The 22,705-nt window shown below is 40.5% G+C and overlaps 1 protein-coding gene across 2 annotated transcripts in view; it reads left to right on the top strand.

Annotated features, from left to right (window-relative positions):
• ANKRD28 (ankyrin repeat domain 28) overlaps positions 1–22,705 on the top strand; it is a 73,217-nt gene that overhangs the window by 12,308 nt on the left and 38,204 nt on the right. For both annotated transcript variants that reach the window (XM_040963266.1, XM_040963257.1), the window contains exons 3-7: positions 5,539–5,617; positions 13,446–13,516; positions 16,996–17,196; positions 18,456–18,543; positions 22,558–22,700. In XM_040963266.1, the coding sequence (XP_040819200.1) occupies positions 5,539–5,617; positions 13,446–13,516; positions 16,996–17,196; positions 18,456–18,543; positions 22,558–22,700 (582 nt within the window). The remainder of the gene's footprint in view (positions 1–5,538; positions 5,618–13,445; positions 13,517–16,995; positions 17,197–18,455; positions 18,544–22,557; positions 22,701–22,705) is intronic.

The raw sequence follows: 22,705 nt of genomic DNA, 5'->3' as shown, positions 1-22,705 counted from the left end.
AGGTTTTTTTTTTTCCTTCTCCTGTATCCTAAGAAGAGGAGGGGGAGGGGAGCCACTCCTTGATACCAAACTACATCAGCACCCAGGGATGGGGGACAGGCACTTGGTGACATCTTAGGTGGACCATGATGTGGGGAAGAGGGTTCTCAGGGTGTTATTACTAGAGTGGCCTCAGTAGTTCTGAGAAGCTGTTGGTTTTGCTGTTCCAGGGTTGAGAAAATCTTTCCAAGGTCTGTTGCTTGACAAAGTCTATCGTAGTGCATCCACAGGCCTGGATCATGTTGCAGAGCTTGGCCAGGAAAGTTTTCTAACCTGTTTTGCTTTCCATCCTCTGACAAGACATTTGATATCCCCTGCTTTCCTAGATGAACTCTCCACCATATCCCCTCTGTGGATCTAGACATGCTGCCCACCACACAGGCATCAACAACTAAGGATGCTGTGTCTCGATACATGCACCACAAGGTTGGACCACACATCCTATGATTTCTTTATGGCCAGAGTCCGAGTGCAGTGGTCTAGTTAGGAAGTCCCCAAGAAATCTCACCTGAAATGACCTCAGCCAATGCTGTCAGATGCAGTCTGTCATGTGCATCAGCCAATTCATACACTGCTGGATGCACACAAAGTGAGGGGTGCTTTGTCCCAGTTCCAGCCACCATAGAGCTGGTCCTCATGCATATCAGCGGGAACTGTGGTTTAGTCGGGGTGACCCTCAATAATCCCCACCAGGCCCTACCCCAGCCCTGGATTTTGCACTTGTCAGCCTCTGCTGTGGCCCAGCCCAGCCCACATTCCATCCAGCTCTTTTGCGCATCTATGGGTACTGCCTAGCTTGGGTTGACATGCTGCCAGACACAGCCTTCATAAATGCTTATAGGTGCTGCCACTTTGTCTAGCCTGGCCCACCTCAGTCCTAGTTCTTATGCTCACCAGTAGCAGGTACTGCCTATCAGAGGAGTGTCCATAGTTCCTCTGCCCGAAAAGTTCCCAGCCCTCAATCTCACACAGAATAAGGGATACTGCGGTCTAGCCTGATAGGACTGACATCCAGTCCTGGCACTTGCCAGCTGATGCTGTGGCCTGGCAGGGGAGTTCCCCTGTCGGGCTCTTTCCTAGTAACAGAACTTGCATGTGTCGGCATGCTGCTATGCAGACTGATGACCATCTTCCAGTTCTGGCACTCAGTGGTGGGTCCTGCAGCCTTGCCCAACTGGTCCACATCCATTCCAGCTCTCACATGGACCATTGGGTGTCACAGCCTAGCCTAGCCCATCGCACATGCATGCTGATGGGTGTTGCAGCACAGCCCAGCTTTCCCCAGTCCTGACCAGGATAGTCCCAGCCCCAGGTCTTTGTTCCCCAACAGGAGTTGTGGCCTAGTAGGAGAGTTCCCTAAATTCTCCTGCCAAGCCTGCTACAGGCCCTGGATCTCATGTGTAGCAGTGGGGGCAGTGGCCCTGCCTGGTATGATCTGCCCTTAGTTCTGGCCCATGCATATTCCAGTGGGTGCTGCAGCCTGACCCTGCCCAGGTTCCTATCAGATGAGTTCCTTGGGCCAGCCTGGCTTGGTTCATCACTGTCTCCAGCACTCCACATAAACAGTGGGTGCTACAGTCCCACAGAGACAAGCCTACAATTCCTGCACAGAATCCACCGCTAGATCCAGTTCAGAGAGTGCAAGAGGCATACTGGTGGGTGCTGTGGCCTAGCATGACACCCCAAAAGGCCTAGCATGATACCCCCACCCCAAAACTCCAGCCAGGTATGCCCCCTAGGCCTGGCTTTTGTGCACCAGTAGGTAGCAAGAGATGCTCTTTAGCCCAGCCCAGGTTTCCCATGTGGGCAGGTGCCTTGACCTGACCCAGACATGCCCTTTGGTTTCCTCCATTTAAACCACTCTGTCTCAGCTCTCTTGCCTGCATGCGAGTGCAGTGGCCCAGTCCATGGAAGACCCCAGAAGACATTCCTCCCCTGTCAGATATGCTCTCAGTTGCTCCGTCCCCAGATCCCCTTGTGCAGGCACTCTACAGTTCCCTGCCCTCCACACTTACCTTTCAGAAGGAAAAAAGGAAAGAAGGAATGAACAAATGAAGGAACGAATAAACGAATGAATGAACTATTCACCAGCTACTGGCTGTTTTTCTTCTAGTAGTGTAACACTTACCTAGGTGTAAGGCTCTTTTGATCTTTAATAAGTTCCTTAAACTGTTCCATGATTTAGTTTCCTTTTCCACAAAATAGGCAGGAAATATGTTAACATACTTAGAAGGCATGAAGCAACTCTATCACAAAATAAGCACTTAGATTGGTTGTTGCAGTTGCTCTTCACAGGGAGAGTTGAAATTAATGTACCGGAACACCTTCAAGGTCTAGGCAAGGACAGAATTGCAGAATTTAGGCATTACTTGAAAGGCTGTACATACATGTAAATAGATAGTTACCTTACAGGAATATTGTCTTTTACTTTGTTCTCTGAATTTCTCCCTTCCCTGTCTGTGTGTATATGTGTGTGTGTGTCTTTTACTCAGACTTGAGTTTTGAAATGTGTTTAAGTTAAAACTTCTGCAGAAAATGTTGAGAATGTGCAAGTGCAGTCTTGGTCCTAAGATCTGATTAGATTAGCTTTGCATCTTAATCTTTTCCCCTCCCATGCGTGGAGTACACCATAGACTCCCTTTGTCACAGCCTGGTTCACTAGCTTGTTTATCTTTTCCTAGGGTTTTGAAACCTACTTCCACAGTTAACTGTGATATATATAACATGTAAGAAAATGCAATTCAGGGCTTTTCTGAATACTTTGTTTAAACCTATTTGGAGAAATGAGCATACCAGAAATTGTAGAACTGATACAGAGTGATACTGTGTTTTCATCAAAGCGATTCCTCCAAATGTAACATTTTTGTTTCCGAACTAGGAAACTTACAATGATACAATTTATCTAATTAGACTATAGACCTTGCTTAAATTTCAGCAGTTTTGTAAGCACTCATTTGAGACATAGGCTGTCAAGAGATTGTAATGTTGTTAATGTCTTTGTGTTTCATTTTGGCACACACGTAGATCTGTGTAACCACTGGTTTGTTCAAGATGCAGGCTTAGGCTGTGACCACAAAGGAACTCCCTTATGTAGCTCTTTGGTAATGAACCATCTTTTACCAAACCCTCCTAAAGTAGTTAGCAATGGCTGGTCTCATTTAATACAGACATGTAGTGTGTTTCCGCTTTTGTCTTTCAGCATAATTGTTTACACAAGAGCTGTGAGCCAAATTGTTTTATAATTGCTAATTTTTTGTTTTTGTTGAGAATGGCAATCTTTTTTTTTTTTTGTAGAACCAGTTTGCATAATAGCTTTTGTTTCTTTTTTCCTTTTTTTTTTTTTTAAGTTTAGCTATTTTTATTGCAAAGTCAGATTTACAGAGAGAAGGAGACATAGAGAGGAAGACCTTCCATCTGATGGTTCACTGTCCAAGTAGCTGCAACGGCCAGAGCTGAGCTGATCCAAAGCCAGGAGCTGCTTCCCGGTCTCCCACATGGCTGCAGGGTCCCAAGGCTTTGGGCTGTCTTCTACTGCTTTTCCAGGTCAAAAGCAGGGAGCTGGATGGGAAGTGGGGCTGCCAGGACACAAACCAGCAGTGCCTGTATGGGATCCTGGTGTGTTCAAGGCAAGGATTTAGCCGCTGGGCCCAGAATAAGTTTTTTTGTTTGTTTGCATTTTTTTTAGTACATAGAATTCTAAACAGTTTAAAAACTGACAAGTAGTGGGAAATAACGTCCTCACATTTCAAACCCTACTCAGCAATCAGAGGTGATCACAGTATCTCCCAGTATCTTTCCAGATATATTTTATGATACTTACTAAAAGTTTTCATACATAGTGGATCTGAACCTGTAGTCTTTATTTAATACTGAGCATTAGCAGCAGTTCTGTTGGTGAAAGACTAATTGAGGTATACTCCATATTTTAAATTGAAAGTATGGTTTTTCTTTTCTGTCTGTCCCTCCTTTCTTGGTTTTTAAGTATTTTATTTTAGAGAGAGTTCATTCCCCCAAATGCCCACAGCAGCCATGCGTGGGCCAGGGCCGAAGGTGGATTCAATCCTAAGTCTCACTAAGTGGCAGAAATCTGACTACTTGAGCTATCACCACTACCTTTTTGAGTTAGAATAGGTGGGAAGTTGGAGTTGGGTGCAAGACTGGGAATTGAACCCCTGTGCTCCATTGTGGACCTATAGGGGAGGAAAGGGGCTCTGTTAATGGCTATGCCAAAAGCCCCTCTCTTAGAAACAGTGTTTTAATGTCTGTGTGTCATTTGTTTCAGCCACAGTTAATTTGGTAGTACTTTTTGGGTCGATAGCTTATTTTTATTGAGTCTGTAGTTGTCAGCCTAGTAATCATAGAAATAACTTTATTTTTCCTTAAACAATGTTTACTAAACCATAGCATTATGATAACAGATACACTTAGTGCATATGGTTGATACTCTTGATAAACATAACCCCATATGAAAGCAAAGGTGTGTGGGTTTAGTGGTGTAGACTGTTAGTTAAAATGCTTGGTGTGCCATGGTCATTATTATACTCAGGAAATCAAGGATATTGACTAAATATGTCAGCTAAATAAAGGTTGCTTAAAAACTTCTGTCATGTATAATTTTAGGTAACTGGTGGACATTTAAATTCTTTCCAGCATTTTGCTATAATCATCCAGTAAATAAACATTGTAATTTTTCACGTATTAGTACTATCTTTAAAAAGTTTTTGAAGTATATGGGATAGTTCTTTTTCATTTTAACAGACTTTTCTGAAGGAAATATTTTGTTACCTAATTTCCAACATTTAACTATAGTGAAGAAAAATGTGGATAAATTTTTCTTTCAGAATTGGTGAGCTCCCCTTTTTGTTTCATTTTGGTTTATAGAGAGTAAAAATCATGATTGTATGACTCATAAAACACGTGAACAGAATTCACAGAATTGCAGATATCTCAAATGCAAATGACTTGCTTTCCCTGTTACTGTGCTGTCTTTGTGATCCTGGCTCCTGCCACCCATGTGGGAAACCCAGATGGGATTCCAGGCCCTGGCTGTTATGTTTGTGGAGTGGTTTCTGTTTAGTTGCAAGTGAACTAGTGAATGAAGACTCTCTCTTTCACACACTGTTTGCTATTCTGTATTTCTCGCTCTGTAAATCTACCTTTAAAATATATAAATCTTAAAAAGCAAAAAGTTGACCAGTGTGGTTTAGCAGAATGAGTCTTTATTCATGTAAAACTCAAGAAGCTATTTCTTTGTCATGTTAGAGCTTTGTTTTTATTCTTCGCTTCACTTTATGTAACTATTTTAAGTCCAGAAGTAGGTTTTGTTTTTGTTTTTTAAGATTGCGAGTTATAGGAGGGTATTAATTACTGAGACTTGAAAATTAGATTATAGCTGTGAAAGTCATCTTTGTAGTTAAACAATGTTTTTTCCTTCATTTACAAAATAGTGAAATTAACCCTATTTTAAAACTTACATTCTGCCTTCCCTCCTTAATACAGGACAGTGAAAAGAGAACCCCATTGCATGCTGCTGCCTATCTTGGAGATGCAGAAATCATTGAACTGCTTATTTTATCTGGTATGGTACCTTTCTAGTAAGAACACATTATGTATATTTTTGTCATAAATCATAAATGTTTCTCAAACATAATTGACTTTTGGGGCATGACCTGCTTCTGAATCTAAATTTCAAAAGCTGAAATGTATTCATTTATCCTACAAATACTATGCACATACACTGTTCTGATCATTCTGTATGCTTACAGTACAATAATGAACAAAACAGAAATTACCCTTGCAAAGTTTATATTCCATAGAGAAAAACATAACTAATAAATAGGGGCAAATTGTATTATCTATTATATGATGACAAGGGCTATAGCCAAGTACAGGGTTATGCCCAGGTAATGGAAATCTGTGTGCTGCAGAGTTTCACGTAGAGTACCTGGAGTAGGTCTTACTGAACATGGAGTCACTGGGACATGATGGTAGCTCTCCCAGGGGAAGTATGGCAGTGGGAACGGTCAGAAATAGCCTAATTATGTTTTGAAAGCAATGCCAGCAAGATTCTCATCTTAAATAGCTTTTGTGTAATTCTATTTGAGGACCTTTGAAACTCTTCTTAATGCAATTGTACTTGAAACTGTGTTACTTTTTACAGCTTGTAACAATGCTGGAACTCTTAGAGAGCAGCTCTTCTTATAACTACATACTATAGGATTCAAACTGCCTACAGTCCTAAAACAGGCAGTCAGCTTAGAAATGTTTTCATTACACAGTCAGATGATTGGCACGATATCTAGTGGGAAACGATGCATGTAGTTGATTTAGTTGACTTGAGCTTGAGTTCTGAGATTGCATAGATACACATATAATAACATTGGAGAATTTACATAACTCTGAAATTGTGCATAAAGGAGAGCTAAGACAGATTTTGTATTAATTCCCATTAAGTAAAATCAAATAAAATTTTTCTATTACAAATTCATAAAATCTTTAGTGATTTTTATAACATGATTTTAATTGTGTCATGAAATTAAATGTGGCTAATAATGGACTTAGCTAATCTTCTATTAGTCTCTTTACAAATTTACTTCTAATACGTTTGCTTAAAGAGGTTACAGTATGGAAGGACTTGAAAGATGATTTTTTTTTCATGGAAGAAACTTTCCAGGTGCTCAAAGTTGCCTTAATCTCTTTTTAAAACTGACTGTTCACAACAAGGATTTTTTAGTTACTTGATTGCCAGGGCTTTGTTGGTAGTCAGATGAGCCTAAGGAAAGTGGTAATATCAGGTGTCAGCTTTGGAATAGACATTGAGTGTAATACTTAATTTCTTTTGAATAATTCAAAATTATGTGTGAAATGAAGCAGAGTACCTGTACAAAAAAGTTATTTCAATTTGCCTTTGAAAAGTACTGCTAATAGTTTTTCTAGCAGTAATAATATAGCTCATGGCTAACTCTTCAAAGGAAAAGTAAAATTCTAAGTCAATTTTAGTTTTTCACAATTCTCTGATTAAAATCCTGAGTGTTTACATTGGTCTCTAGCTTGTTTCTGTGCCGTTCGCCCACCCCAGATTTCTTCAGACTATAGTTTCTGCTACTTTGTTGTGCCGAGTGTCCTCATTGTTGGGCCTTTGCACTGCTGTTCCTTTGCCTCAAACCTGATTTCGCCACAAAGACACATGACTGACTGCTCCTTCACCCTCTTTGTGTCCTTGCTGAAATGTCCACTCATCAATAAGCTGGTCGTTGCCCCCATCCTGGCCCATTCTGTGCTGTCTTGTTGCTGATAGCCTTCTGAAATAATGCTTTGTTGTCATTTTCTCCCTGTCAATATGTGAACTACCAGAAGGCAGGAATTTAGCCTATTTACTTCCCAACATGTTTACTCACAGAGCCTAAGATGGTGCTGAATATGTAAGATGCCCCTGGGTTTCCAAAGGAGAATGGTTCCAGGACTCTGGTCATCAGTTGTCGTTAAAGTCCCTTACACAAAATGATATAAAATAATTGCATATATCCTACATGCATCCTTCCCTTTAACTCTTTTTCATTTAGCTATAGTTTGTTTCTTTATACCCATCCTTTATTCATTCAATATGTAATTTGATGACCATTTCAACCACTGATTCTGGTGCCAGGAATAAGATACAGCATTGGATGAAATGGATGAAGTCTCTACTTTTGTGCAGCTTATATATTAATAAGGAATTAGAAACAGATATGTATGTGTATACATTTATGTATATATCTAAGTAAGTAGATATATACATACACACACATATATAGCTTACAGCAATAATTGCAATAAAAATTTAAATGGAGCTAAGGATAGTTGCTATTTCATATTCAGTTGTCATGAAACACTTTGGCAGTATGACCTTTGAACAGATAACAGAAAATTGAGGGAGCCGTCTTTACACATCAGGCAGATATTTAGAGGAAACTAAGAAAACAGCAGAAGCAGATGCCACGAGGTAGGGCCACATTTGGAAGCAGGTGGAACAAGCAGTCAGAAAACGGAAGAGATAGGCCAGATCACTTGGACCTTGTAGATGGTAGTAGTGATGGGCCAGCACTTTGACATGAAAAACTGAAGTACATCGTGATGCCGTCACTTTGCCTTGGCCACTCCCAGTTGTCATGGCCATTTGGGAGTGAACTCACAGATGAAGATCATTGATATCCGTCCATCCTCCCCCATCGCTCTGTGCCTTTCAAATCTTTAAGAGGATAAAGTTAAGAAGCAGGCTTTTGCTCGTCCATCGCCCAGCTCAGCTATGATATCTCTTCCTAGAACTGTCTTTTTTTTTTGTTTTTAGCCTCATTGCCGTTTAGAACCACAAATACTAAAGTTAACTTTTCTTCTTAAAAGCTATTGTCTCAGAGTGTACTAGAGGGTGAGATAAATCTAGTTAGCTGGAGTTTTCTATATAACTGTAATATCAAATAGATATCACAATTATGTGATATCAGATACAAGCTGTTTAGCTAACTTTGCCGTTGGTTTTTGTTGATGCTAGTCAGTTATTAGGTTGCCTGAAAGATGAATTCAAAATTGGGGAAAGATGAGTTCAAATTCAGGTGTTTGTGCGAAGGCCCAAACAACTTGCTTATCACATAAAAAAATTCATTTGATATGCATGGATTTGTGATGGAAAGCGAAATCTAAAGCAAAGGTTGATTGTAGAATTAGATGTTAGTATTTGGGATTTAATGAGATATACTCCTATCTCATAAGAGGTTTTCTGCAAATATTGAGTTTGCACCAGTCATGACATCTTTCTTAAAATTGTATCTTTATTGTTTTCAGTTTTTTGCACAGGGTCTGTGAGTAGCTTAACTTTAACAGATAGGACCTGCCTTTTTTTTTTTTTTTTAACATTATTTTTCAATCTTAGGGACTAGAAAATAGTAATGTAAGTAATCCTTACTGCCAAGTTAAGGTCTCCCTTTTTTTTTTTTTTTTTTTTTTTTGGCATTCACAAAGCATGTGAGGCACCAGTAGAGGCTGTTACATTCAGTTGTATTTTGTTCTTGAAGACTGTTTTGTAAGTTGGGTTTTTGTTAGTTTGTTCTGGTCTCCATCTCTTTAATTAACTTTTGTGACTCTTTTTCTATAGTCTGACTTGCTTTTGGACTAATTAATTGTGCTCAAGAACTGTTTTTCCATTGACGGAATGACCTTGTAGTTTGGTGTGTGGGTGAATATGAAGCTGACTTTGAAATCCTCTATGTGGAATGCAAGTCTCTATCTTCAAAGCGTACACCGAGCTGGGTTGTGGAGTCTGACCCTTGAAGCACTGCCGTGTTCATGGCTTTTGGACTGTTCCTCATTTTATGAAAACGTAACCACTCCTGTTATTAGGGTATCTGTTGTTGTGCCATATTTATCTGTTAATTTATCTGTTCATGTGTGAATTGCACACTGATTATCCAGTGTGTGCAGGAAAAAGATTTGTTTTGTTGGTACTCTCAAAGCTAGCCCAACCATTTCCTCATATAATTGACCTTTATTTTGCAAAGAATTGAAATGTCTTATTGCTCCTGTTAAACTCTTGGGGGCCAGCATTGTAGCATAATGGATTAAGCTGCTGCCTGCAATGCTAGGATCCCATAGGAAACTCATTTAACCTATATTTGTAGGTGTCATTTCTACTGGGAAAGATTATGAGTTAGGTCTAAAATCCCATTGAGCTGACCTTCCTGCAGATGAATGTCTTCAAAATCAACACAGCAAGCCAGGTGCAGTGTATTTAGCACAGCAATCAAGCTTCCCCCTTGGGATGCCATCCCAAGGTGGGAGTGCCTGGTTTAAGGGCCTTTCACCATTTCCTGACTATCTGCATGCTGGTACACTTTGTGGCAAGCATCAGGTAATGGTTGATATAGAGTGGGTTCCAGGTTTCCACATAAGAGACCCTGATTCAGCTTCAGGCTCTGGGCTTTACACTAGCCATTGCAGGCCTTTAGTAATGAAAGAGCAGGTAGAAGCTCTCTCCCTTCCAAATAAAATGACAAGAAATTAATAAAAACATTTTTGTATTTATTTGAAGAGAGTCAAAGCCAGGAACCCAGAGCTTCCTGTGGGATTTTCACATGGGTGCAGGGGACACAGTTACTGAGCCAAGTTCTCCTGTTGTGCTAAGTGCTTCAGAAGGGAGCTGGTTCAAAGTGAAACAGCCTGGATGTCAACTGACACCTCTGTGGGATGCTGGCATCACAGATGGTGGCTTAAACTGCTGAGCCACAATGCTGGCTCCACATTTGGAATCTTTGAAAGCTGAAATTTTTAATGAAAGTGGTTGCTATTTACAAGTAGCACTATTGCTATGGAGAATCCTAACTCCTTATAATATGGCATATCCTTCTCGCACAGCAGCTAGTGTAATCTTGTAATCAGTTAATGTTTTGGTGAATTAACTTGGATTATGTTATTACATGTAAAGATTAATTATCATAGCTTAAAATGACAGAATGATATTAGTAGGATTTCTTATTTTGATTTCTCAAATGTACCATTAAAACCATATTTTCTTTATGAAGTAGTGAATATAATTTAATCTTTAAGAAAGAAAAAATTCTGTCATATATTCCAGTTATTTTTCAGTTGCAATTAAGGGTAAATTCTTAGAGTGTTTTCTATGGTCACTTCATTTATTCTCGCAAATGTAGTTGGTGACCAGATTTATTCATATATATATATATATATATATTTTTTTTTTTTAAGGAGACTGGTGTAATTTTTTTAAAGATTTATTTGTTTTTATTACAAAGTCAGATATACAGAGAGGAGGAGACACAGAGAGGAAGATCTGTTTGATGATTCACTCCCCAAGTGACCACAGCGGCTGGTGGTATGCTGATCCGAAGCCAGGATCCAGGAGCTCCCCCGGGTCTCCCACGGGGGCGCAGGGTCCCAAAGCTTTGGGCCATCCTCGACTGCTTTCCCAGGCCACAAGCAGGGAGCTGGATGGGAAGTGGAGCTGCTGGGACTAGAACTGGTGACCATATGGGATCCCGGGCGTGTTCAAGGCGAGGACTTTAACCACTACGCTATTGCATAGGGCCCTAATCATGTATTTTTTTTTAAAAGATGTATTTATTTTAATTGGAAAGGCAGATTTGCAGAGAGGAGAGGCAGACAGAAAGGTCCTCCATCTGGTGGTTCATTCCCCGATGGCTGCAGTGGCCAAAGCTGAGCCAATCTGATGCCAGGAGCCTTTTGGGTCTCCCGCCTACGTGCAAGGTCCTAAGGCCAAGAGCCATTTCCTGCTGCCTTCCAGGCCACAAGCAGGGTGCTGCAAGAAAAGTGAAGCAACTGGGACATGAATCAGCACCCATATGGGATCCTAACACATGGATGGCAAGGATTTAGCCATTGATCTACCGTGCCAGGCAAAAATAATTTTTTTAAAAAAACATAACCTGTATGCAATGTCTAAAGATCATCTTATACAATATTTTTAGTATGGCTGCATTTTAACTGTTTATCTGTCAACATGAAATCAGGTGCAGAATTTTTCAGTTGTAATGTCATGTGAAAGCTCACAAAGTTGTGTTTTGGAACATTTCAGTTTTTGGATTTTCTGGGTAAGGTTACTCACCGTGTGCATGTTTTAAAGTACACACTGGATGGTTAGGTAGTCCTTCCCCAGTCCCTCGTAGTTTTAGTGCACGTCCCTACCAACAGACACCCACTCTTGTGTGGTAGCATTCCCAGAGTTTCCTTGTGATGTAAAGCAATGATCAATACTTAGTCCTGTTTCTGCATAAAAGTAAGGCTTGCTTTTTAACGTTCTGTGTCTCAAATCGCATGTAGAAGACTTCCTCGAGTTTTTTTGTTGTGTTGTTGCAGCCATGTCATATTCTGTCGTTAATACCTTTACAAACATCGTAAGGCCCTTTATGAGACTTCATTCTTCTTTTCCTTTGTTGATACAGTTTGCTTTCTCTGCTCTTTTTGTCTGCCAGGGCTCGCTCTTCTGTTGTGCAGATACAGAGGTGCACATATAAGACTATAGAAAGAGGCACTGGGATTATTGGAACCCTCGAAGCTGATGAATGGTGGAATGAAAGAGCCTAGTTTGTATACTGACCATTCACTATCACTAGGACTCTAACCTTCCAGTTGGTAAACATTTCAGATGTTTGCTTTGTCTACTCAAACATTGACCTGACTATGGTCTGGGAGACTGTATTTTAACTAGACTGCACAGTGCCTGGCATAAAGTTGCTCAAATATTGAGTACATGAATTTATCACTCTGACTGGTTTTCTGTCTTGCTGGCTATCTCCTTGGCTTGTGATTGATTCAGGGTCCTCAGTGTTACTGCGTAGAAAGAACTCAGCTATCATCTATCTCTAACATATCTGGACAGTGAGCACTTCTATAGATGAAGAAATTCAACGCGGGGCTGATGGTTGGTATTGTAAAGGTGTCGCAGGAAATAACCATCACGAGTTAAGACCTGTAGCCCTGCTTCCGCCAGGGCCGGCTCTGCTGTGCTGTGCTGTGTTTATGCCTATACTTCATTATTTACAGAATAAGGAGTGGGTTAGGATTTGGGGTATAAATCTAGGGTTATTTACATAGGAAAGCACCTGCTGATTAGTTCCTCTAGACTTCCAAAACCCGGGGCTAACTCCCCTGTACTTACAGCGATCCTGCCGTGTGCTACTTTTATTTGGTTGGAATTTGTGTACTAAATCAGTGCATTTTATCTGGAAAATGGATCCTCATTTCAAATTACATGACATACTTTTTGTCACAATAAATATTGTTTATATTCTGCTAGGATTAATGATTTTAGGACTTATTGATTTTTAAAGAATCAGTTGATTTTTAAAATTTCTTCTTTAAATCAAGGTGTAATCCAAGGGCTGACTCATTTGTTTCTCATTTTTTTCCTTAGGTGTTAACCATTCTATCCAATTTGTATAATATCTATAATATGTTTTTAATCATAACTGGAAACCATTCTGATGTTGTTATTATTTTATGACATGATACATTCATTAATAAGTGTAAAGAAAACACTGGAATAATTTACATTTTAGCTTTAGTATTATCATTTCCTTAAGTATTTGAGTTTTTAAACACATATCAAAAATGATGTCTTTTTTTTTTTTTTGCCTTGGATATGCTCTGTATAAAGGTGGCTTTTCTAGCCTGTATATAAACTGTTTGATAAAAAGATAATGCCTTATTGGACAATTACGGCAATTTCAAAGGACAGTTTTATAATTTTAAGGGTAGTTTGTTAGCACAAAGTGTAAAAAAATTAACTACTTTCAGATGTTATTTATCCAATTTGGACTGTATATAAAACTTATTTCAGGAGATTTGTTAAAAAATAGTTTACGTAAATATTTCAATTGACTTTTTTCTTCTTGTTGCAGGAGCTAGAGTAAATGCCAAAGACAGCAAATGGTTGACACCTTTACACAGAGCAGTTGCATCTTGTAGTGAGGTATGAAACATCTCTTAGTCATACATCGTGTGTGAGAACATTAAGTAGATCACCCGTGAGTCTATATCCAAGTATTCCGTTCTCAGAAGAAAACAACTGCAATACCTAGACTGGTCCTTAGGACGCACTGACCAAGTTAAGTACTCATCTGTCCTGTTTTTATGTAAAACCTCCTGCAGATTGGAAGCCACGGAGTGGGACACTTCTCCCACTCCTGGAGGAGTTCCTTTTTAACTTTACAGAATCCTCAGGAGACTTTTTTTGTCACCAAGGTTCCACTGATTAGTATCCATAAGTAATCCTGTCAGTATGTTCTGATTATCTGAAATAATCACTTCATAAAACACTGGGATCAGTCAAAAATGTTTCGTTGTACATTTTATCAGCTGTAACAATATAGTCTGTAAATAGCTGAAGTGTCATTCAAACAAGGACAGTTCCTTTTTGCTTGTAGTCCTGTGTGGTTTGTTCATCAAAAAAAACTGACATTTTTAGAGGCTGTTTAGGATTATCAGCTTTGCTGGGCTCTTCTGATGAACCTGAGAATAAAGGGAGCTTCTTCTTAAGTCGTGGAGCAGGAGCTGTAACTGTGGCTGCAGGCGAGGTGGAGCAGATGGGATTTCAAGTGCAGGATTCTCAGTAGCCCTTTGTTTATGCTTTTGAGATTATGAGAGAAGCTGAGAGAGTGACTATGTTTTAAGTTATTCCAAGGACACACACTGAGGCATAGGAGGCGTAATTTACCCTATGCATTAGTGCCTTATTGCTTCCTGCCTTCCCTGCACCTAGGTTGCTGGAGATCGCCTCAGGCTGAATACTTAGCCACCACTGCAGCAGCACTGTGTGCTTCCAGCATGCCCCTCTGACTTGGGACTTTCATTCTTGGAAGGGAACATGCAGTTCAGCTTTTCTGTAAGGGCTATGAATTCTGAGTCAGTCAGGTTTTTTGTTTTTGTTTTTAAGATTTAAAACTATTTTTTTTAATTGAAAGGGAATTTTTTTCATCTTCTAATTGACCTGTCAGATGCCTGCAACAGCCAAGGATGGGCACGCAAAGCCTGGGGTCCAGTCTCAGTCTCCCATGTGGGAGTCATGGATTCAAGTGATTGGCCCATCTTTTACTGTCTGATAGGACACAGATTAGCAGGAAGCCAAAATGGAAGCAGAGTTGGGACTGGATCCCAGGAACTCCCATAGTGGGTACAGGCATCCAAAGTGGTACATAACTGCTGTACAAAACTTTCCCTGAATAAATTAGTTATTGAGTATTAAGGTTATTTGACTATTTTGTGTGAGGAAGGAATATCTGCATTTTAAGAAGCAGTGTAGTAATGCTAGATTCCTCCCAGGAAACACAATTTTTAACCTAATCAGGTTTGTGATTGGTGGAATAGAAGAGAGGGAACAGCTACCTTCCCCTGGCAGCGAACACACAGGTGGATAAAGCTGGTCTGTGGTCTGCTGTCCAGAGGAGTGGAAATACCCTCTCTCTTTAGCACTTTGTCTTCATAAGAGTTAGCAGCATGTCTGAAATTGAGGCCGAGTCCAGTATCCCAGCAAGTACTTTTAATTCCCAGAGACAAGTAGTATCATTGTAAACATGTACCGCAGTTTGTTTTTCTTTTTTTGGGCATTTGCATTTTTTGTGGTTATAAGTAAGTGAAAGTGCTTTGTACACTGTTAGGTTGGTATTTTTTTTTAAATTGGTGATTAACTAGAGTGGGATCAGGGAGTCAGCGGGTTCTGTATGTCTGATTAGCAGGCGAACTTCCTTCACGGGCTGCGAGTCTTTTGCCAACCTTTCAGATACCAGTTCTGTTCCCCATATTTACGTGTTACACTTCATCTCAGATCTTCAAAAGCCATAGATGCTTCATGAATGATTGCATTTGCGTAGTCCTTGATTGTGTATGTGTCATTTACATGTTCTTACACTTGTCATGAATGTTCATTTACTGTGCCTTACAGCACTGGAGGACAGAATGGTGTACAAGTGTTACCCACTCCCCTCCCCAATTTGGAGGGACTTGTAGAGTATGCCTTACAATTAATGGAATGGAGAATCTGCTCTGGGTCTAGTCCTTTCATTCATTTTTGTAGCTACTTTGGCACTTTTTAACCAAATATAGGATCATCGCTGTGAGGAATAAAACTTTGCTAAATTTAGTTCTGATTATTATATTGCTTTATGTTGATGGCATAATGAATTCCTTGGAATCCTGCCATGAGTTTACTTCGTGAAGGTGGTTGTAAAGTCTTTCCATGCGCTCTAGAGAGTAACCTGTTAAGGTGCCTTTGGCTAGGCTTCCCTCTAGGGAACCCACAACGTTATGGACGTCCTTTGCGTTGTGTTTGCTTTTGCAAACCAAATTCTAGAGGCTTTTCATTTGTGTTTTTTGTTTTATTTTGTTTAAAGATTTATTTTTATTGCAAAGTCAGATATGCAGAGAGGAGGAGAGACAGAGGGGCAGATCTTCTGTCCGATGATTCATTCTCCAAGCAGCCGCAACAGCTGGAGCTGAGCCTATCTGGAGCCAGGAGCCCCTTCTAGATTTCCCACACAGGTGCAGGTCCCAAGGCTTTGGGCCATCCTCCAGTGCTTTTCAAGTCCACAGGCAGGGAGCTGGATAGGAAGCAGGGCTGCCAGGATTAGAACCAGTGCCCATATGGGATACCCGTGTGTTCAAGGTGAGGACTTTAGCCACGAGGCCACCACACTGGGCCCAAGGCTTTTCATTTGTAAAATGCAGTTTGTGTAACACTTTGAGAAATAGTGTGTTTTTAATTTTATTTTCATATACTCATTTACCAAGTGAGTTATATCTTACTCTCTGGAAAAATATAAAAATAAGATGTTTTTGAAGCATATTTGGCAGTATTTCTTTCTGTATGTTTTAATAGGAATTGTGGGGCCCAGCGCGGTGGCGCAAGTGGTTAAAAGGTCCTCGCCTTGCACGCCCGGGATCCCATATGGGCGCCGGTTCTAATCCCGGCAGCCCCGCTTCCCTTCCAGCTCCCTGCCTGTGGCCTGGGAAAGCAGTCAAGGACGGCCCAAAGCTTTGGGACCCTGCACCCGCGTGGGAGACCAGGAAGAGGCTCCTGGCTTCGGATCGGCATAGTATTGACCCGTTGCGCTCACTTGGGGAGTGAATCATCGGACGGAAGATCTTCCTCTCTGTCTCTCCTCTCTGTATATCCGCCTTTCCAATAAAAAAATAATAAAAATAAATCTTTAAAAAAAAAATAAAAAAAAAATAGGAATTGTGAGATCTTTAACAGGAAGGTAGGGAAAAGAGAATGTTTTATCTAAAAGCATCTGTATGACTCTGAATATTTAAGTTCAGAATACTTTGTTTGCTTGGGTACATTCTGACTTGTTTATAGTGAGTTCTATCAAAACTTTACTTATGTAATTTTATATATGTGATTTCTGAAACTACTCATTTGTCTTTTCTGACTTTTATCTTCGTATGATTTAGGAAGCAGTTCAGGTACTTCTGAAGCATTCTGCAGATGTGAATGCACGAGACAAAAATTGGCAAACCCCTTTACACATCGCGGCTGCAAATAAAGCCGTCAAGTGTGCTGAAGCGCTGGTCCCGCTCCTGAGTAATGTGAACGTGTCCGACCGAGCCGGGAGAACTGCCTTACACCATGCAGCTTTCAGCGGACACGGGGAGGTAGGTGGCCTTCAACGAGAGGGATTCTCCTTACTCCTTCCACATCCAAGCTGTTAATTAATTTGCCTTTGCCAGCCGCTCATTAGTCCATGGTAAAAGTAACCAAAAATATTTATCTTGCTCAGTGTTATCTAAGTTTACCTTTAGCAAACTGTCACTTTTTTCTGTGTGACACAACTTTTTCAAATATAAAAATTTATTTAGAATACATGGCACTTGCACTTGAATTTTATAGTCAACCTCGTGAACCAAACACTGTGGAGTCTAATACGATGTGAAATGTCTATGCTTGTGGGAAAAAAGTCATCTGGGAAAGCAATGATAGCATTATTTGCTCCACTAGTACTGTGCAAAGCAGGCAAAGTTTAGAAAACTTAGTTTCTTTGAATTTATTAGCATCATTTTGTCAGAAGCATTCTTTAGTGACAGAATCATAGAACATTTAGTATAAGATAGTTTTTAGTTACCTTACGCAGCAGGCATTGCCTCTGCTAGATACTGTAGTGAAGAATGGCATCTGTGTGCGTAAGAGACTTTGTGGAAGAGAACGCAGGGGGCAGTGTCAAGGCAGCTTGTCCAGTCCTTCGGTGTCCTGCAGACCCAGACGATCAGAGGTAGAGTAGCCTTCCCGAGAGTCCGTGGTGGGAAGATACTGGCTGAGCGGGGGTTAGTGGCTGGGGGGGGTCTTTTCACTATTCATCTGGTTGTACAGCAAAAAGAATCTGTGCCTCCACTACAGTTAAGGTCAGAAGATATGTTACCGTTTGAAATACAGGATGGTCTCTCAGTTGAGATGTTGTTGTAAATTTGTTTAGGCATAGTTACAATTGCAGGAGCGCTGTGAGCTTGTCTCTGTGGCCCTGCAGGTTTAATCATACAGCAGACAAGCTGCAGCTGGGCTTCAGTTGTAGCCGTTTCTGGGATGAGAATACACTTTGCGTGTCTTGTTTCAGTAACAGTTCAGACTGTGAGTAGGAAAGAAACTTCTTGTTAAGTTTTTCAGGTTTCAGCTTGAAAAATTGTAAGAAAGTGCCAATGAGACATTTTAGAAAGATACTAATACCTGACTTCACTAACAATGAAAGTGAAACTTTTTTTCATATTTTATGTCATGTTAATAACGTGTCATATTTAGTCGAGCTCCTTTCTACAGCTGTAGAGACACAGTGCAGAAAAAATCGGGTGAGACATCTGCTCCAGGATACTTGTGAATAATTGTGCTTCTTTCTGCTGAAAACTTATGTTTACTTTGATTCCAGATGGTCAAATTACTCTTATCAAGAGGTGCCAATATTAATGCTTTTGACAAAAAAGATAGGCGTGCTATACACTGGGCAGCATATATGGGTATGTACTTTTAAAATTAATTTTTATACTATGTATCTAGTATACTATGTATCTCTATATACTATGTATCTAGGAAAAGATATAGTTTAGTTTCTGCTATTTTTGTGTTAGTAGAAAGAAACAGTCACTGTATCTGAATTTGTTCACCTGTTTTGAGCCCTGAAGTTGGAGAAGCTTGTTACAGCAGCAGTGCAGGGGGTAGTTTATATAAAAATTCTTAAATTATGTTTACCCTTAAAGGGGGAAATATCTCACACATAGGCTAGGGTGTAAGATGAAGATTGGTGTTTTCTACAAGTCTCTTCTCTTATCCTCCCCTTGTGTTTATGGGAATATTAGTATAGGAATGATGAAATACATGAAGGAATTAATTACTATAAACTACACACTGTTGGGCCTGGCACGATGGCGCAGTGGTTAAGGTCCTTGCCTTGCACGCCCGGGATCCCATATGGGCACCGGTTCTAATCCCGGCAGCTCCACTTCCCATCCAGCTCCCTGCCTGTGGCCTGGGAAAGCTGTCGAGGACGGCCCAGGGCTTTGGGACCCTGCATCAGTGTGGGAGACCCGGAAGAAGTTCCTGGATCCTGGCTTCGGATCGGCATAGCATCGGCCGTTGCACTCACTTGGGGAGTGAATCATCAGACAGAAGATCTTCCTCTCTGTCTCTCCTCCTCTCTGTATATCTGACTTTCCAATAAATAAATCTTAAAAAAAAAAAACTACACACTGTTAATATGCATTATCCTATTTGGTATATGTAACATCAATGAAAATAGAAGACAAGTTTATTTTGGTATAAAAACTGTAAAATTTAAGCATAGTATTTTTACATTTGCATTTTATTAGTTTAGGAAGACCTCCTACATGCATCAGTTAAGTTCTCTGCACCAAAATAAACCGATCTTTTGATTCAACAGAGTATATTTTAACTGGTCTGCATATATTGTACATTACTTTTAAAAAAAGATTTATTTATTTTTATTGGAAAGGCAGATTTATAGAGAGAAGGAGAGACAGGGAGCAAGGTCTTCCATCCGCTGGTTCACTCCACAAGTGGCCACAAAGGCCAGTGCTGAGCCGATCCAGAGCCAGGAGCTTCTTCTGGTCCCCCACGCGAGTACAGGGTCCCAGGGTGGCTCTAAAAATATTAAAGCTCATGGGGAAAATAGTCCTGGGATGGACCGCGCAAAATCTACAGAAGGTTGTGATCACAGCAACAACAAACATTCATTGCTTCTTAAGAGCCACGAAAGCCATGTCAGCCGATCTAAGAATATTTTTAAATGTACAAAAGCAGTAGAGTAAGAATGCTGGTTTGTGGATCTGAGACCCTGCAGATGGGAGTAGATGACCTAAGTGTGGGGCAAGGGTAGCTCGTTACAAGATCCTGTATGGCTGGGTTGTCGCTGGGGAGAAAGTCATGCATGTAGACCTTCATTTTACACGTTTTTTTAAACAGAGTCACAAAGCTCAGGTTTTTGTCTCTTCCTGCGAAGGATTATAATTCTGCTTCTGGTCTTTTTGACTCCTCTATGGAAAAAAAATCACGTGTGAACTGATGTGTCTTCTGTTAGTACTAGTCATCCCACAGTTTTCAGTGAAGATTCATTCCAAATATGATAACTTTAAAGGTTTGTAAAATGTTGGCCCTGGTATGGTAGCCTAGTGGCTAAAGTCCTCACCTTGCATGCCGGAGATTCCCGGCTGCTCCACTTCCCCTCCAGCTCCCTGCTTGTGACCTGGGAAAGCAGTCAAGGACAGACCAAATTTGGCCTCTTTTTTTTTTTTTAATTTTTTTTATTATATATATTTTTTAATTACATTGTATTATGTGACACAGTTCTATATAGGCACTGGGATTCCCTGCCACCCCTCTCCCATCCCTCCCCCGATGGTGGGCTCCCCCCCACCTTGTGCAACCACAGTTCAGGTTTAGTTGAGATTCTTTCATTGCAAGCAAACTAGTCCATTCTTTAAGACAGTTTAGAAACAGCTACTCTGTGTGACTTGTAAATATATAGCTAACATTCAGAGTTTTGCATGTTAAACAATGTTTCCAGGCATTTATCTCCCAAAAAAGTTACTCAACTAATAGCTGTTATCACATAATTGAAGACCAAGGTATTTTGTGATTGCCCTTAATTGAGCTTCCAAAGTAAGTAAATGTATCTCAGAGGGCCAAGAATGGATTACTTTTCAGGTCAGATCTGTTGACTGTGCTGAGAAAAGATCCTGTGCTTCGTGGGCCTCACTACCTATCCTGATCTGTGTTGTCTGCTGTAACAGTATCTGAGCTAAGGAAGGACAATGTATTTCTCCATAAATCTGGGGATGACAAGAATGAGAAAGGTACTAGTGTCTGACGACGGCCTTGCTGTGTTACAAGCATTAAGGTATCACGTGGAAAGAGATGACTGAGATGCCACGTACATTGGCAGCTGACATGGGCCTCCAAGGAGCAGCAGCAGGGTGGACATGCCTGAAGCTAGAAATCTCAGAACAAAGAGAGATGGAAGGAATTAGTCAAGGGGTCATACTATATAATCTAGTCTGATAAGTAAAGCATTATGAAATAATTGTGATTCTCCCATTGTTCCAATATTTTTTTCTCTTTCCTAGTCTCTTTGCGTGACTAGGACCCAAGACTAGTTCTGCTAACATTGGTGGCAGTATCATTCTGGGTCAGAACATTTCATCATTAATGTGGGACTCATCAGTGAATAGCCACATTCAAGTTAATGTAAGCTGCCTGAACCTGAGTGTGTCAACTACTGAACTTAGTCCTCTTGCCAGCCTTTTATAGTAATGATTGGTGTTAAAAATGTTCATTTTGGGCCTGGTGTGGTAGCCTAGTGGCTAAAGTCCTTGCCTTGCACACACCAGGATCCCTTATAGGCACCAGTTCTAATCCTGGCAGCCCCACTTCCCAACCAGCTCCCTGCTTGAAGCCTGGAAAAGCAGTCAAGGATGGCCCAGGGCCTAGGGACCCTGCATCAATACGGGAGACCCAGAAGAGGATCTGGGCTCCTGGCTTCAGATCGGCTCAGCTCTGGCCATTGTGGTCACTTGGGGACTGAGTCAGCGAACAGAGGCTCTTCCTCTCTGTCTCTCCTCCTATCTATATATCTGACTTTCCAATACAAATAAATTTTTAAAAAATGTTAATTTTCAAACCAATGATATGTGTTGTTAATCATAGTACAAAGCTGAGTAACATCCTGCACTCATCAATGAGATGTGTAGACCCAATAAAGAGAAAGATGTTAGCTGTGTGTTCTAACGACTTAACATTCTTCATTTTCAGGTTTGTAGGTAAAGATTGCAAATAGGGCAAAGAATATAAACTAATATCATGTGTGATGTAGAAAGCTAACTTCAAAACATACGAATTTACTTAAAAAGGCAGGGTTTATTTTTTTAAGATTTATTTATTTTTATTGCAAAGTGAGATATAAAGAGAAGCAGAGACAGGAAGATCTTCTGTCTGCTGGTTCACTCCCGAAGCGGCCACAATGGCTAGAGCTGAGCCAGTTCAAAGCCAGGAGCCTAGAGCCTCTTCCAGGTCTCCCATGTGAGTGCAGGGTCCCAAGGCTTTGGGCCGCCCTTGACTGCTTTCCCAGGCCATAGGCAGGGAGCTGGATGGGAAGCAGGGCTGCCGGGATTAAAACCAGCATCCATATGGGATCCCGGTGTGTTCAAGGCAAGGACTTTAGCCACAAGGTTACCACGCTGGGCCCAAGGCAGTTTTGGGGGAAAGATGTAGGCAAAAAATTATGATACATGGCAGGATTATAAAATAGTGGAATATATTGTTTTATTAGTTATCTCAACTGAGATTTATCAAATTATCCTGCATTAAAATTTTTTTTCTTAATTTATAATATGATTTACTGGTTGACTTATGACACTATCTAGCTAGTTTTCATTTCTACCTTTCATTAAAGATATTCAGGATTAATTTTAGTGTTTTCCATGTGCTCATCTCTTACCGTATTCATGAACATATTTCAGGTCACATTGATGTAGTGAAATTACTTGTGGCACATGGAGCTGAAGTGACATGCAAAGATAAGAAATCTTACACACCTCTTCATGCAGCAGCCTCTAGTGGGATGATCAGCGTAGTCAAATACCTTCTAGATCTTGGAGTTGATGTAAG

This window comes from Ochotona curzoniae, unplaced genomic scaffold (genome assembly GCF_017591425.1).
Source record: "Ochotona curzoniae isolate NIBS_2020 unplaced genomic scaffold, NIBS_Ocur_1.0 contig_1302, whole genome shotgun sequence".
NCBI lineage: Eukaryota > Metazoa > Chordata > Mammalia > Lagomorpha > Ochotonidae > Ochotona > Ochotona curzoniae.
This window is presented reverse-complemented; position numbering and strand designations above follow the sequence as displayed.